Source organism: Copadichromis virginalis, linkage group LG4 (genome assembly GCF_057382275.1).
Source record: "Copadichromis virginalis isolate Kocher_CV1m ecotype Utaka linkage group LG4, C_Virginalis_male_GT1.1, whole genome shotgun sequence".
NCBI lineage: Eukaryota > Metazoa > Chordata > Actinopteri > Cichliformes > Cichlidae > Copadichromis > Copadichromis virginalis.
In genome coordinates this window covers 34,509,155-34,526,620 of record NC_140621.1, presented here as the reverse complement: position 1 = coordinate 34,526,620, position 17,466 = coordinate 34,509,155, and the positions used below count along the sequence as shown (strand labels likewise).

The 17,466-nt window shown below is 41.9% G+C and overlaps 1 protein-coding gene across 1 annotated transcript; it reads right to left on the bottom strand.

The window, feature by feature from the left end:
- Nucleotides 1-12,052: 12,052 nt before the first annotated feature.
- Nucleotides 12,053-13,377, bottom strand: hoatz (HOATZ cilia and flagella associated protein). Its single transcript, XM_085455482.1, has 2 exons — nt 12,796-13,377; nt 12,053-12,364 (listed from the first exon to the last, which is right to left on the bottom strand). The coding sequence occupies exon 1, from the start codon at nt 13,287-13,289 to the stop codon at nt 12,825-12,827; it is 465 nt and encodes a 154-aa protein (XP_085311608.1). The 5' UTR covers nt 13,290-13,377; the 3' UTR covers nt 12,053-12,364; nt 12,796-12,824.
- Between the last annotated feature and the right edge of the window lie 4,089 nt (nt 13,378-17,466).

The window sequence follows — 17,466 nt, the reverse complement described above, 5'->3', positions numbered from 1 at the left end:
ATGACTTTATGGGCTGAATCCCAGGTCTCAGAACAAACTGAATAAAACATGAACTAATATCAGAAAATCATCACGGAATATGGAGCTGCCAGACAGGAGGAAAAGAGTGAAGATTCATAGATGTAGTCAAGGAGGACATGGAGAAGATTGGTGTGGCAGAGGAGGATGCTGGGATACTTCTTCACTTCTCAGTAGTACATGGGGGGTGTGATAGGCTCGGGAGCCGCCACCAGTACCCTCCTAGGCTTTCCTCAATTTATGTTCAAGCCATTCACCTTTATCTACTAAAAAAACACTGTCAACCCTAAACCCTGTTGGTAATTGACGTCATCATGCGACGATCAGTTGACCCAGCTGACATCGGTGTGCCCTGGCACGAAGCGCGGAATCTCACTGACTTGGACTTCGCAGATGACGTCGCCCTGCCGGGCTCGACTCAGGAAGATCTCCAAAGGTTGACCACGGCCCTGCAGAGGGAGGCGGCGAAAGTTGGATTAAGAATCAGCGCCAAAAAAACCAAGGTACTCCGAGTTGGCTCTGCACATGCCCGCATTCCTGTCATGATCAACCAACAACGTGCTGAAGAGGTGGAGAATTTTACATATCTTGGCAGCATCATCTCGAATGACGGGGTCTCTGATCGGGACGCCAGAGTAGGGAAGGCAGTTGGTGTCCTGCGACGTCTCCAACCTATTTGGAACTCGACCTCCCTGAATGTCAGGGTCAAGATCAGACTACTGAACTCTATCGTCTTCCCTACTGCACTTTACGCTAGTGAAACCTGGCGCTCAACAAGTGCAATTATTCAACACCTGAACGTGCTTCAACAACGTGGCCTGCGGCGAATCCTGAGAATTTCCTACCGGGACCGAATAACAAATGAGGAGGTCCTACGAAGAGCAGGCACCCGCCCATTAGTTGCAGAAAGGCGCTTCCGCTTTGCGGGCCATATTTTACGCCTACCCCCTCATCGCCCAGCTAAGATTGCCATGACATGGCGTCCACGCACTGGCAAGCGAAAGCAAGGCCGACCAAAGACCACATGGCGTCGAACATTCATGGACGATCTGAGAACTGTCGACATTGCCTGGGACGAAGCTGAAGCAGTCGCTGCTGACCGACATCGATGGAGATCACTAGCTGCCCGATGCGCCGCCCGGCGTAGGAGGAACTAAGTCTAAGACTAACCCTAAAATGAAGACGTGGGCACAGCTAGTGAATCACAAGTTGTGGGGAAAAATGTGGCTGGTGAGTGGTTTCTGGCTGTCATGGGTGAAAACATTGGGTGGTTATAAAGAGTGTGCTGCACCAATCCGGTCTTCAAGTCTGACGTCATTAGCCGTGCCTGGGCCCAAACACTGCTGCAGGTCCCTGAGTCAAATAATCACTGCAGCATTACCGAGAGTTGAAAAACTGTCTGAATTCTTTCATCTGTAATCATGGGTATCCTTCACTCTCATTGGTAGCTGCTTCAGTCCTCACCTAAAGTTTACAAAAGTTTATTTCACCCATAGTCGCTTATCAGGCTTTATGATTGGATGATGTATTTTGAGATATAGGCCATTTCAAACAGCAGCATCATCTAAAAAAAATTAGATTTAATAAACTGCTGACAACTCGGCTGCCCAGCGACCATTACTGAGAGGAAAACATCCAGTGATATATAATCTCACCGACACACTGATAGAATCATGGAGCTACCCACACAGTCCAAATATTTAAACATTTACTCACTTTTTTATTAAAAATGTCTAAAACCTTGGAAGCATTTTATTTGCTGGAGTCTTACGGATGCTTAGTATCTGCCTCCTGGATAAAAGGAAAGTTATTAAACTTCTGTTCTGCTGTGTGTCTCCTCTTCTTCCTCAGTGGGAATCTGCTGCTGCTGAGCTGTTTTCTTAAAATGGTTGTTTGGTTCAGCTAATTAACTAAATTGGCTAATTAAGATTTTTAAACTCTGCACAGCTTTACTCTCAGAAAAACATCCAGTCTCATTCACCCAAACATTGCATGAATGCAGCAAACATAGCTGTTAATAAAAGGTGTGCCTGCTGGAACAGGCGGTCTGTGAAACCAGCAGGTACTTCTATAATCAATAGTGTGGCGTAATCAATACTGCTCAGTGCAATCACCTGTTTCTGACATCTTCACCACTCAGAGACATGCAGAAAATAATAAGGAGGAGACAAGCGCTTCATTTCCAAACCGTCACTTCAACAATGGAGCTGTGATTAAAATGAATGGCTGGTGCTGTTTTTGTGTTTGTGTGCAGCAATCAGTCTCTTTGGTGTGTTCAGCAGATTAATCTAGCGCTGAAAGAAGGTGATTTATTCACTAATGTCACAGCAAGAATTCCTTTCTGCTTTGTCCACTCAGATATAATGGCGCATGGGAAATTCATCTAAATATTAAAGTGTTTCTGCACCGCGGACGCAGTCTAAATATACTCCAGGAAAGGTGAACTCAAGCAGATAATAATTACAGCAGACAGTAAAGAACAAGGGAAGGAAGTAAAAAAAAATGGAAAGCAGCATGAGGACACAACCTTCAAAATTAAACCTGAAATAACTGAAAGAGGCCAAATATGTCCACACAAGCATTTTAGCAGCAACTGGGGCAACACAGAAAGCAAACAAAAGAAGGAAACACACAAGTCCCAAAGTGCTGCAAGATGCAACAATAAATAAATCTAAATTGAAGGGTCTTAATGTAACAGAGTGTAAAGGTTTCACTCGTAGATGCCAGTAGATTTCATGTAAACAGTTTTGTACAGACTATATTTTTAATAAAATTAGCATTTAGCAATGAATTAGATCAACTTAAAACGAGATACTCTCGCCATTCACCTGTAGTGAGTGTACGCAGATAGCAAAGTGACTCCGGACTATGTCGGCCCCAGAGGTTTGTCACTATCTGTGGAAGGCTGTCAGTCCACTGTTTACTGTGAAACGAGTCTGATATGTGTCGATGAGTCAGTGAAGCCTCTTACTTTTGTCCAATGACGGCAACACTGAGGTGAGTTGTTGAGCTCATGCTAAACTTTTATGTCGGTAAGTGCTACTGTTTTGCCTCTGTTAGCCGCTGTTAGCCAAAGTTAGTTGCTATGAGCCCTTTTAGCTGTTGTTAGCTGACACTGGTGGCTGTCAGCCAGTGTTAGTGAAACTATCTTTGAAGTGGATGTAACTTGTTGGACTCTGACACCTAGTGAATAAACTCTCACACAGAAACAGGACGGTTATGTGTCTAATCTGCTGCATCTTAGTAATTAATATCATATCTTGAGTCTGCAGGTCTGAATACTACAAAAGTGTTTTTTTCTATCAAATAACCTAAAAAATTAGACAGCTGTACCTTTAAGCTTTTTTTAAAGGTATCAAAGTCCACAGATCTTAAATCCAGTCAGAGTGAGTTCCTCAAAAGCCTCATTTGTCTTAGTCCTTAACCTGGACCGAGGTGCTGCTAACGAGCAGTGATCAGCTGACCACAGAGACCCCACTGTTTTGTATCACTGTAGAAATTTAGAAAAAAACCTGACCATGAAAGCAATCACCAAAATCTTAAACTGAACCCGAAACTTAAGGCGTTTAAGACAGCGTCAGTGTCACCTGGGACCTTACAACAGCACTGCAGACCGTTTGAAAGTGATCCAGGGAGGATTTATCAGTGAAAAATGAAAATAATCAAGGCATGACAAAAATAAGCATGTATGACAATTTCCATTTCAAATTGAGACTCAGCATATTTAAGACAGGTGATACTGAACAGGTGATAAAAACAGTTTTTTTCAAGATGGCTGACGTGCCTCATCAGAATTACCACCAGATGTCTCACAGCTGGGAGAACCGAAGGTGAAACGGTCCGAGATTCAGAGAAGAACTTTAGTGTTTTGTGCTTTTCAACACAGACAATTGGCTGCCACCCAGTTCTTTAAAACATCCTGAAAGATAATTTGACACATACAGCTGGATATACTGACCTAACAGATGTATGAGAGATCTTCAAAATCATTCCTGTATGCAGCACGTCACATCTGCAAAATGATGCAAGGTGTAGTCATTTCAGAGGTGTATACAACAACAACAAACTTTATTTATAGAGCACATTTAAAAACCAGCGGTATACCAAAGTGCTTAACATAAGAGAAGTAACACGAGTATTATAAGGCTTTAGCAAAGTATCAAATATACTCACAGGTCAATGCCACTAATACACAGGGGTAATATAAAATGCATATCAAAATAAAAACATAATAAAAGCAGAAGCCATTTAAAAAAAAATGTGTAAGAAAAAATAGAGTAAGTCTAAAAGTCAGGTGCGAGCATTAACAAGCAGGAAAGGCGAGATTAAACAAATAGGTTTTTAACCGTGATTTAAAAGATTGGATGGAATCAGACGCCCGGATCACAATCGGAAGGTTATTCCACAACTCTGGTGCAGCCAGGGCAAACGCCCGGTCACCTCTAGACTTCAGCCAGGAGTAACTGAGTAGATGATCTGAGTAGAGCTCTGGCAGGAACATACGATTTAAGGAGTTCCTCAAGGTAGCTCGGTGCTGTGTTGTTGGTAATTTTAAACGTGAGCAGCAGTATTTTAAATTGGATACGGTATTTTATGGATAGCCAATGCAGGTCAGCTAGAACAGGAGTGATACAGGCAAACTTCCCAGTTCTGGTCAGAATGCGTGCTGCAGCATTTTGGACAGTCTGTAGTCTATGAAGGAGGGCAGAATGAAGTCCAAAATAAAGTGAGTTGCAGTAATCCAGCCTTGAGGTCACAAAGGCGTGGATGAGCTTTTCCAGGTCCTTATGCAGAACATATGCCTAGCCTTAGAGATGAGACGGAGTTGGTAGAAACTAGATCTAACTACAGCAGACACTTGTTTATCGAGTTTGAACGAGCTGTCAAGCAACATGCCCAGATTGCTAACAGTATAAACCTATCCGCGATTATAAGATCAAACCAGATTACTTTGGTTTGATGTTATAACCTGCCATGTGTGCCTGGAAAACAATATTTACTGCCAAGAAAGGTCAATATTGGACTTACAGTGTTCTTCTGTATCTACTGGATGTTGTAATAAAATGTTTAAATGTCACCATCTGCTGGCTGTAAAAAGTGGCATTTCTGCCCCCTAATGGTCAAAAATTGCTACTTTTATCTTTAGGAATTAATTTTCTGTTGTTTTTATCTGCATAAAAATTAAAGTAAGTACACTTTGCCTATTGTTGTGAGGTTTTTGTAAGCCTGCACGCCTACCTTTTGTTACCTCTTGATTTGTAGAGTCCTGTTTTTAGTTTTGTTGTTGTTGCTGCTGCTGCTGCTGTGGTTTGATGAGCAGGTGTGGACAGAGGAGAATATTTTTCTAAATAATAAGTATAATTATTATAAGCTGATGTTCTGAATAGCCACAAAGCTTCTGTTGTGTGATCAGACCTGCATATGCTGACACTGAAGTGCTTCATTTGCTCTGTTAGAGAAGAGCATTGATGACGTTCATGTTTGTGTAATACAAGACCAGAGCACGCATAAAAAATACATAAATAAACCTCACGGTCAGTAAACTGTAGAGCCACACAAATCACAGCGACACAGCGCTGGCTTTCCAAAGCCACGTCCCTGAGTTTGAGCTGGAAATGAAGTGACACACAGCTGCCTCCTCTCCAATAAAGGTTACACAGCCGGTGGGATGTTTTACAGTTGATAAGTAGCAGGCTTGTAAACTAGTCCCACTTTTAAAGAACATAACACGCGGCTGTTCTCTGACTTTCAGATGTCTTTTGGGATTCACCTGATTCGTCTCAGAGCTGCACTAAACTGCTTCGCTGCTCAGGGATGTTTGATCGGCTGTAGTTTCAGATGGATGAGACAAACTGTAAAACACTGCTGATGTGGCTCAAACGTTACTAAAGCTCTTCAGCTAAATGTGTTTTACATCAGCCCGGTCAACATTTAATCCAGTTAAATAACTTTAACCAACCACTTAAACATAAAGTGGCCACAACTGACAGTGAACGCAACAGCGTCAGATCTCAGGGCAGCTAATCACAGTGATGCTCCAAAGAATTATCGCCTGGGTTTTTCACTGTTCGTGTCTTTGTTTTCAGCTGCAGTGGGCAGCGGTTTACACAGAAAGCTGCTGTAAACGACCTGCTCAACATAGCTAAATGTAAGGTAATGAACAGCTGGAGGAGTTAGCAGCTAAATAGTCGCAGATAGAAGATGGTGGAGACCAAAACTGAGCTAAAAAAAAGGCTGAATATTGGACTTTAGTTCATTACACACTTAAATGTGCCACCTTGCTCTCTGGATTTCAAGTATTAAAGCACCTACACGCTTTTATGTAACAGTGTATTACAACAGCACTGAATGAAAACTTTGAAAGCCAGTTTCCTCCTTTGTCTCTGTTTGATCTCATCTCAAAAGGAGGAAGCTGTCTGAAGAAGGTAGTTGTTCACAGTGTTTATTGCCACAGTGAGAACACTTCAGTCTCCTGACTCATGCCACAGGAAGGGATGAGCAATTGGACTGAACTGAACTCTGAAATCCAAGAAGACATGCAGTCTAATCCGTTTTCTGTGAAAGCTCGAGGTCCAAACACAGATCCACTGGGTGACCTCACAGACAAGGTCACTGTCAATAGGAAGGATATTGATCACTCCCTGGAAATCCCAGAGTGAGACTGAGTCCAGGCCAAGATGAATTCATGAGAATACAGGGCATCAATCACCGGGGTAGACCTCGCTGAAAATAAATTGTCTCATTATGAGTCCTCCTTGTTTCTAATGGAAACAAATAACCTACTTCCAGCTCATCTGCAGCTAATTTATTTGTATTACTTATGTCCACAACACAACACCCACTGATGTATATCCAACCTCGCTGCAGTGTTTAAAAGCTCTTATGCAATGCTGCGCTGTCATTAACAGAGAAGGTCACGCAGTCAGCTTGTTTGTACGCACTTAAAAATGCAGGTCCTCCTTGAGATGAAGCATTACTATCATCAAGCCCCATTAGGCCCAGGGGCAGCACAGAAATATGCATCTAATGTACGATATCCTCCAAGGACTGACACTGTGCTGTACCTCACTTAGTGCCAAACAAGAGGTTTATGTCACCATTTGGAGGCTGCATGAGCACAGCATGCATCACCGACAGTGGAGGAGGTCTGAGGAGAACTCAAAGTTCTTTTTCTTCTTCCCAAATATGCAAATATGTCACATTTTAAGATGCATAGATCAATAATTTCATATTTGCAGTGGCTCAAATGACTAAATGTCAAGTGAGAGGGCTCAGTGAAGACATAAGCCAAAGAACTTGATGAAGATTTTTAGCATCTTTCAGCTTTGTTTTGGTTTAACAGCTTGTAATTTTGCTGTTTCTGAATCCCTGCCTCTCCTGCCGTGTCGATCAGGTAGACTTTGCTTAAAGCCGCACACAGTGACCGACTAAAGGAGGACAGGGTGATGGCTCACGAGCTGGATGAGCTACTACATCACCAGGATGAATGTATGTAAACTTTACATGCAATGGTTTTTTCATCACAAGAATTTATCTGCCAATAAAAACAGACCACAATATAACAGTAAGAATATATAATACTTTCTTTTAGCAGTTTTAACAACTGTAATCTTCAGTAGGAACACCAGACTCATATAAAAGGTGAGATAGTCAGAAAGTTGTTGAACTACCTCAGTGATGGGTGACATCACAGAGGGTGGGTTCGCCCTGAGTTCCTAAAGGTTCTGGTTGTTGTAGGGCCGTCCTGGTTGACGCGCCTCTACAACACGGAGATCTGGGGCGGTGCCTCTGGATTGGCAGACTAGGGTAGTGTTCCCATCCCACTACAGGAGGGGGTTACATTCCTCAGGCTCCTCTCTACGCCAGGGTACTGGAGAGGAGAGAGAGTTGAGCATAAAAGCTAAGCTGTCAAATTATCGGTCGATCTACGTCCCTGCCCTCACCCATGGTCACGAGCTCTGGGTAGACACCGAAAAAACAAGAGCATGAGCAGTGGAAATAGAGCTGCTATTCCTCCACCTCAAAAGGAGCCAGTTGAGGTGTTTCGGGCATCTGAAAATGATGCGTTTTGGGCATGTCCCACAGGGAGGAGGCCCCGAGGCACACCCAGGACATGCTAAAGAGATTACAACTCTCAGCTGGCCTGGGAACGCTTCGGTGTTCCCTTGGATAAGCTGGAGAAGGTGGCTGAGAAAAGGGAGGTCTGGGAATTCTTGCTCAGGTGACCAGGTCAGGATAAGAGAAAATAAGAGAAAGTGGATGGATGGATAAAGGACTGAGATGGAGTAACAAATGTTTATTTCCATCATTTAATGGGGTTTATTATAGTAGTATTAAGTATTTATGGGAAATATGTTTAAAGAAAGGAAATGACATCAGGGAATAAAACATCATTGATTCAGATCATCAGAAAATATTTACAAAGAAGGTTTAACATTTGATTCGCCCACAGATCCTGTTTACAGCATTTAAGAATTTATGAAAGCTTCATGTATTTTTAAAGAAGTTTCTCCTGACAGAGAAGAAGTTGGATTTTCAGCAACATGTTTCCCACACCGGGCTTCAGCAGATCAGCTCCCAGAGTCTCCTGGCTCTGTGTGAAATGTCAGGTAAATATCAGGAACATCAGTTTCCACTGACCGTAATACTCCCTCAGAGAGCTGCGTCTCATAAGAGCGGTGATGAAGCGCATGCAGCAAACAGAGCGGGCAACAGCTGGCGGGCAGATATTACAGCGATCTGTTTTCCAGCCCTGAGAGAGGAGAGACTGCTGAGCCGAGATGTCACCCACCGGGCAGCCTCGGAGCTGCAGGGTGCCGTGATAAATTATTTGGGTGAAAGTAGTCTGAGCAAACAAATAACCATCGGAGGGATTGCAGTGCGGAAAATAAACAGCTTCATCTCAGGAGATTTCCCACAAATGAACTTTTACTGACATCTTATGGTGAATTGTCGTCACTGCAACCACCTCTAAAATCATCTTTAAATCGTCAGCTGCTGAAATCTTTTCAAGTTAAAGATCACATTTGAAACCATTGCCTAAATCAAGTTTCCAAGTATTAAACTTTAAAGAAGAATCTCTGAAAAAACAATTATTTGAGCTGTAGGAAAGAAAAACAAGAAAAGATAAGTGCAAGTCCCACACAGATGCACTTACTTTCACAGTTTATGATTCTCGTTCACAGATTTATTTAATTTTCATTCAATGTTTGGCACCAACACTGTTCAACTGCAACTATAGTGGCTATTGCTCACATTCAAACTGAAAAACCACCATTTAAAAGGACACTGATGCATGATGAGCAAATAATGTATGCAGGAAAAAGAACTCAAATAAAATCAGGGGAATTTATGGTTTATTTCATCCTTTGCACTGCTAAAAAAAAATGGATTCTTTAGTGCATGCTGGTCCTGTACCTCTCTACCTTCTCAAAAACAACTAAACAACCAAAAGAAAAATAAGACTAAATAACAAGCTAAATAAAAATAACCTAATCAAAACGCATAAACGTGTATAAATACTTAAACCTTTAACATATTCTAATCATTCAGCTACAAACTCCTACAGCAGCAGCTGCCTTGTTTTTTAAAGCTCTGAGGTGGTTTGAAAACAGACGTGCTGCAGACTCGTGGCGTACTGAAGGTTAAAAACCAAAGTAAAACATGTCAGTTTATGCACACATTACTTTTACGCGACTGTTTCATGCTTTGTCAGGAGACAGAGATCCACCGAGATAACCACTTCTAGCATGAGCTGATAACTCGACAGCTCTAAGCTTTTATTCAAATACCAAGATGACGATGACAAAGGCTTCAAAAAGGTAGTCTTATAGACCAGGGGTGGGGAACTGTCCTGCTGGTTTTAGATCTCACCCTGGGTCAACACACCTGAATCAAATGATTAGTTCATTAGCAGGCCTCTGGAGAACCTCAGGACATGTTGACGAGGTCATTTAGCCATTTCAACTAGCTGTGTTGGATCAAGGACACATCTAAAACCTGCAGAACACCGGCCCTCAAGCCCAAGAGTTCCTCCACCCATGTTATAGACTGTACATAAAAGATGGACACAGCCACTATGACATCAAGCACGGGTTTGGAGAAGTTCTATTTTGAACCTCCAGGTGAGTATCACAGTGTTTTCAGACCACGATGATGACAGGAGACAGATCTGAGTGCAATTACCGACGTAACTGCGCTCTCAGACAGGCCGCGGCTGAACGGGACAAACTGGCAGGTGTTCCAAATTAAGGCTGTCCAAATCTCAAGGAGGAAGATGTCGGACCGTTCACAGAGTCGCAGCCCAAAGTAGGTCTGATTGGATGGTCACGGCATTATCACTCATAATCCAAATGGGATTGGTTCTCTCAATTTACAGCACACTATAAGGCTACGTTCACTCTGCAGGTCTTAATGCTCAATTCCGATTTTTTGATCAAATCCGATTTTTTTGTCTGCTCGTTCACACTACAGATAAAATGCGAACGCGCTCTAGTGTGAACGCTCAAAGCGGCCGCATGCGCAAAAGAAGACGTCACACACAACGCGCTCTGTTTAGACCCAGAGCAAACAGTATTGTTTGACTGATGGCCCTTAATATAAAGACTTCGGACTTTACGTTTCCCAATTTTTGCTTTAAGTTATTTTGTTATCTACATAATAATGTAAATAACCTAATAATGATCCTTATTGCTGTTTTAGAGGAGCGCTGCTTCAAAGGATAGTTGTAGATTTCTGTCAGAATCTGCAGATTATACAGTACAAATAAAATGTTCACGTTGTCTTCCCAACAGTTTCACTGGATGGCCAGAAAGCGTTCACGATGTCTTCTCCAGTGCTGATAATTAGCGTCTGTCTTGTGTCAGTGACGTAAAAGACGGATTTAATGCGACTTGACCATCAAACAGCAGTCGCTTTCTGAAACATCGGATATGTACCGGATTCAGTGCCACATATGAAAGTGAACCAGATCGGATTTGAAAATATCGGATTTGTGCCGTTCACACTGTCATACCATGATCGGATATGGGTCGCATAGGGTCAAAAAAATCGGATTTGATGCGCTTTCACCTGCAGTGTGAACGTAGCCTAAGAGGAGAAGTGTTTTTGAAACCTCACATATCTAATATAAACTCTGTGTGAGCTATTATACAGAGCCTGTTGATGTTCATAATGGTCTCTTTGATAAATAATGAATCATACTTGTAAGCACCTTTCAAGCAGGTTGGTGAACTTCAAAGTACTTCACAGATGACTGACAATCCAATAATAGGACATAAGAAGAAGTAATAAAGCAATAAAGCCCTTACCGAACTTCTGTCAAAGGTTATGGTAAGATTGGGTCACATTAGGATCTCCACAGCATCCAATATTAAAGTTTCAACAATGCCATAAAAGAAATGATCATTAGGAGAGGTACTAGTGACGTTCTTATTATAGCCAGCGCTGAAGGGCATTATTGATACTCGGATACTTGGATTTTGAGTGGAGGATCACTTTAGAGTCACTTAAGAGTGACTTACTCTCACAATCTGGGTTTGAGAGGTTAAAGAGTGTTTGTAGGCGATGGGCTTCTGTGCGCTTTGAAAACTTTAACCAAATTAGCTCAAGTCAACAGTCAGCAGGACTCTTCTTATCCTATTATGGTCGGCCCTTCTCCACTGGACATTTGGAATTTGAATATCCACACAGGCTTCACATCACATTATGTAATGCTGTTTGAAGCAAACTGCTGTGTACGCTGTGTCTGACACCAGTATCAGTCTAACACTCCAAACACAATCAGATTATTCTTATTTACATAAAAAATCAGATTAAAACTACAAAACACGCCTCATCTGTTCTCTGTGTGAAGCTAATTAGCAGATATAGTTTCTTATGACCCAGCAGCTCATCAGCAGAATAAATGGGTTTTATTTTTGTCCGTGACATTTAGGAATATTTTTAGAAAGCAGAGGTTGTTACCTTTCCAATAAAGAGTGTGTTTTAAATTTTAAATAAAACCTGGTAAGACTTAGATCATACAAGCTTATAAAACTTGTAAAAGTGTGTGGTATGGCATGTCTCTTCAATGAAAGTGATGCTGTTGGGTGGAAATATCTATATTCTTCAAAATTCTTCAAACAGCAGTGGATGTTAATCGAACACTCACCCCCTAAACTTAGATGGGCTGCTGGTGACTACTCAAAAATATTGTGGCCTATAAAGCATCGTCTTTGCATATAAATGTAATGTGGTTCATTTTTTTAGTTAAACAAAAAAGAAACATTTTAATGGCCAGATATACTTTAAAATGTTATCAGCCCAGTGAATTAACGAGGTCCCAGAATGGATCCCTGAGGAACACCTGTAATAGAACAGAAGACATGACCTGAACCATTTAATTAGGATAGCAGCTTTTATTGCATAATGTAATGTTATTTAATATTATATAACTATATTTACAGAAGTGCATTCTTTAGAAAAAGAAACAGGAAACTGGTCTCCCTCATTTAATTTTTAACCACTTTAGTCCCATTTTTTGTGACTTCCGGTTGTTCTACAGGATCATCAGCAGATCAGTATTTAAAATATTATTTAGTCGCCACCAGAGCTGTTTGGCTCCCCTTTATAATACTTTTTTTTTACACTGCTTTACATATCTGTTTTTCCCACAGTGTGCCCATACTGAAGCAGTCATATGGATAAACTGGTTTTGATATATTAAGGCAGTGTGTGTGAGAGACGTTTTGTTGTCTGAACACTTTAAACTAATCCTGCAGTTTATCTCAAACACACCTGCTCCTCTCTACACTCCCAGTTCCCTCCTACTGAAGCTGCCTGACCAGCTCCCTGTCCTCCTCAGAGTTCTCCTCAGGCTTTTCTTTTCCTATGTTTTCTCTGCCGACTTTCCCTTTGGGCTTGAAGGCCACAGAGAGCAGCTCCTTCTGGATCCTCCGCTCCCTCTGCCTCCTCAGCAGAGCCAGGATCTCCTTCCTCTGGTCCCCCATGGCCGCGTACCGCTGCCTCTCCTCCTGCCTCTGCCGGGGATCGGGGACTCTTTGCGGCTCCGGAGCGGGACCGGCGGCGGTGCTGCCGCTGCGCTGCGGCCGAGACACCGGCAGCCTCTGGCGGATATCCGCCGACACCAGCCGCGACTCCAGCGGCGGCAGCAGGGACAGGGAGCTCCACAGCTGCCTGGCGTGGGACACATCCTCCGGGGAGGATCCTTCAAACACGATGAAGAGCAGATCAGTCTCCTCCTGCTCCGGAGGATCCGCCTGAACGGACATTTGAGCCTTCGGGCCAGAAACAGAGAAACAGAGAAACTTTTAATTTAAACAGATAACGGCGCTCTTGTTTACTGTTGTCACCATGGAAATAGACTACGGCAAGCCAGCAGGAGTCAAGATTTTCTTGACGCGCGTAAGCCTTCAAAATAAATTCAAAAGCAGGATTAATGTAATCATTTCAGTCGCTTTTGTCTGTCAGTGCCAATTTTTAGAAGAGGAAAAAACACAGTGACAGCCCATCACTTAATCTCATGGATTTAAGCTTTTATCGAGTAAAATTCACAAAACTGTTTCAGTTGCTGCAGACTAGAGTTGACTGTGCACATAAACCTTCCTGATCACATACAGTAGCCTAATTATTATTATGTTTTGGCGCTCTCTTTTGAGCCATTCTTAATGTTTCTGACCATCTGACAAACAAAAATGTCAATTAAGCTTAATTAAATGAAACCCCAGTTAATAAAACTGGTTAAAAATAGGGCTTGCCAAAGGATGGATATCCAGGAAAAATCCAGGAATTTGTCTTTTTCATAAAGTGGATTTCCTTAAACTATAATCATAATGAAAATAAATGATCTAAATAAATGAATAAGAACTGAAATAGTCTGGCAAGGATTGAATTTGGACTTTCATGAAGCAAAGAAAAAGCAAAGAAAAGTAAAATGATGGCATTATTGAGAAACAGATTCGGACACAATAATCATTTTATTTTAGTTGTTTTGTTTTAAGAACAAAGATGGAGACTTGTTTTTTATGTCTGCACGTCCGGGTCACACTACGATTGCTGTAACCCGTAGTTATTCTCTCCTCGTGACCTTTGACACTTGTCTGGACTACATGACATGTAACTGAGCCATCAGTGCTAAAACTAGCCCAGATGTGTCTGCTATTTAAATTTGAGACACTGTTTAAAACGTCAATAAAACTTAATGATTTGCATGATTTTAAACTGTGTGAATGACCTAAGTTTACACAGAGAAGGGTTTCAGGTGTGGAGCCAGTTTAAAATATTTTATGGACTTTTATTCAGTTTGATCTAATAAGGTGTTTTTAAATTTGTGATTCTCATAAAAGCTTAATCTCGGAGTTTCTGACAAAAAGAGTGGGATGAAAACATTGTTTTTTTTAAGAAGACGAAACCTGCAGTTCCTCTAATGTCCACTGGAGACTCCTGAGTTCCTGCAGACTCATGTGTTGAAACTTTACAGCAGAAATAAAAATGTTTACTGCCTGAAATAAAACAATTTTGGTCTCTATCTTAACCGATATACAAGGAAGAATGTTTGTATAACTCACCTGCTTAAATTGCATGAAGGTTTAAAGTTTGCATTATTGGGGGCGTGGCCTATCTGTGACATGAAGGAGTTCCAAACCAATGGGTGAAGCAGAGGCGGAGGCAGACATTTGACACACCCGGGCTTCTGAAAAAACAACCCAGGCGTCATAGAGACCATGTCCATCTTTTATGTACAGTCAGTGTAAAAGAAGCCTGTCACGTACAAGAAAATGCAGGTAGAGGAGCAGAGTTTGAGGATCATTTAATAACACTGGTTATTGGTCATGTGTGCAACATACTAATGTGAAGCCAAGTTTCTATACTTTCTATATTGTTAGTTTTAACAGCTTAATTTATGGATTCCCAGTGTGTTGTCGGCACAAAACAAGGAAGTGCTGAAAAATCCTGAAATGTAGGCACTTTCCAGCACCTCTGTGTAATAACCAACTCAATTTTGTTATCACTTTAGCAGATACATGTCATCAAGCTGAGCCAGAACAACCGTGGGCTCTTAATTTGAAGGCAGACTGACTGAACCTCGTTTGATTGGCTGAATGAAGACCTGCTGCTAACTTTGGATAGGAGGTAGGCAGGAGCCCAAGGGCTCCACCCCCAGGTATCGCGGCTGATTTAAATGCCAGGGGAGGAGGAAGGACATCATCTTCATCTTCATCCTCATCATCACCATCACTTCATTTACCTGACATGAGAGTCTCATTTCCCTGGAGCTCAGCCTGCATCCTGCACTGAGGACTGAAGCCCTGAACGGTGAGTACAGCGCTTTAATTTTAATTTTAATACTCCCACAGTTTTGATGCCAACCTACAGCTGCTGCCTTGCTCAGTGAGTTAGAGCCTGTGTGGATGCATCTAAACTTGCAGAAATGTGTAATGTTCAGTAGATGAATCTCCAACAGGTGGCTATTTTGTGTCAAGACAAAAGAAATGTTCTATTTTATGAGGTGTAATTAGGAACTAATGGCCTTCTGCATGACCCTGAATCCGTTATTCGTCATTAACAATAATTCCAGGCTGACCTGTTCTCAGTTTAAACTGTGAAAAGTGTCAGAAATGATGCAGGATGCTGATTTCACCTGCTCTGCATAGCCCGTGTGCCAGTAGCCACACATGGATGCTCCCCCCTGACATGTCACCATTTTGGTGTAAACGGTAAGCTTGGCTGGACACATGAGCTGCACCTTATAAGGTAGTATGCCTGCTAAGTCCCTAGCATCCCTCTTTGGGCTACCAAGCTACCAGGAGCAAATGGTTAGCCAAACATGGGCATTCCAGCATGGCAGCTCACTTGTTTGATACTCGGGGTTATCTGTGTGCTGCTTTTCATATTTTATTGCCTGCTGTTCAATGGGAGGTCAAAGCAGCCTTGTGACCTGCACGCAGAGGCACAGACGAGGATAAGTGAGTAAGTAGCTGTATGCAAACTTTAGGGAAATATGGCATTTATTTATCAGATGTAATCTGTGAGACAGTTCACTGAAAGTGGATGTAAATGAGCTGTGAGATGCAAAGGCAGCAGTTGGAGGCACAGATGGAGGAAGTGTGAGGCAGAAAAATGAGCTAATGAGTCAGTTTTATTGATGCTGGCGCGTCTTCATCACTTCTTAGCCTTTATGTGCCCCTGAAAGGTTTCAGAAGTCTGTGAGAAAGATGCTTTTATTTCTCCTCCTCTGCTTGATGCTGTGTGAGACTGTGCTACAAAATAGTTTGGTCTTTAAATCAAGTTGCGCTGAAGGCGTAGGCGTAGTTTTTTCCTTCAGAAAACTGAACAAGTTATGCATTTGTCCTGTTCAGTAAAGGCATGAAAAAAACAAAAACACATCAACAGTAGTCCGTATGGGAAAAAATGCCTCCAACAAGGTCTTTTTCTTTAAAAATTGGTCTTTTTTACTCCCAAAATATAAAATATGAATCTTGTGTTGGAAACATAATTATCTGCAACGCACACACTGCTGTGAGTCCTGGTGCTGGCAGGTGGAAAACTATGGAGAAACCAGGAGATGGATTTATAAAAAATTTTTTTAAGTTGTGAGCTGCTGTTTTTGAATTTGGGAGTTTGAAACTCATTTTTCTTTTATAGAGCACCAGTTCTTTATGCTATGACTCTGGGCTGTTAGTGGGATGCACTGGGCTCAACAAAACCACCAGATTAGCCTCTATATGCAAAATAATTCACTCTAATTACAGTTTTATAAGATTCCACACAAGCCTGTATATGACAGCTACTCATCATCTGATGTAATAAAACCAAGAGCATCCTGATATAAAAACAAAAATAATGAGCTCAGGGGGTGTGTAGGAAGTTTCAGGGAAACAAAATAAATGTTGTAATTTACATGTACTAAACTGTCCAACCTTCTGGGATGAAACTGGATGCCGATAAAAGCTTTCCTTTAGAGTGTCGTAACACTGACTTTGGGCTCGATTGAAGACAATCTCAGTTATGGGTGAGTGGATACACAGAACTCTACTGAAACTGTTTTCAGCATCAGCTTTTCCTTTTTTTCTGTAATGCATTAGATAGCTTGTTGGCATGCAGGTGAGCACAGGTACGATCCTGTAAGCAAAGTGCAGAATGGAATAAAATTTGCAAAAGGCCAATGATATGAAGCATGTGCTGTAAGGTAAGTACCATGTAATATTACAGAGAAAACTCCAGCAATTAGATCAACCCCTTATGAGCAGCACTTGGCAACTGCGGGAAAGAAGAACTTCTTTTTAACAGGAAGACACTTCCAGCAGAACCAGGCTCAGGGAGGGGTCTGAGAAGAGGAACAGAGAGACACAGAAACAATTATGGGAGCAAAGACATAAGCTAATAGATATAAAAATGTGAACACGTGGGGAGTGAAAAGAGGTCTTCAGTGCATCATGGGAAATCATC

What these genes read in the sequence shown, in the direction of transcription:
- hoatz (XM_085455482.1), bottom strand. Translation starts at nt 13,289, where the DNA reads ATGTCCGTTCAGGCGGATCCTCCGGAGCAGGAGGAGACTGATCTGCTC.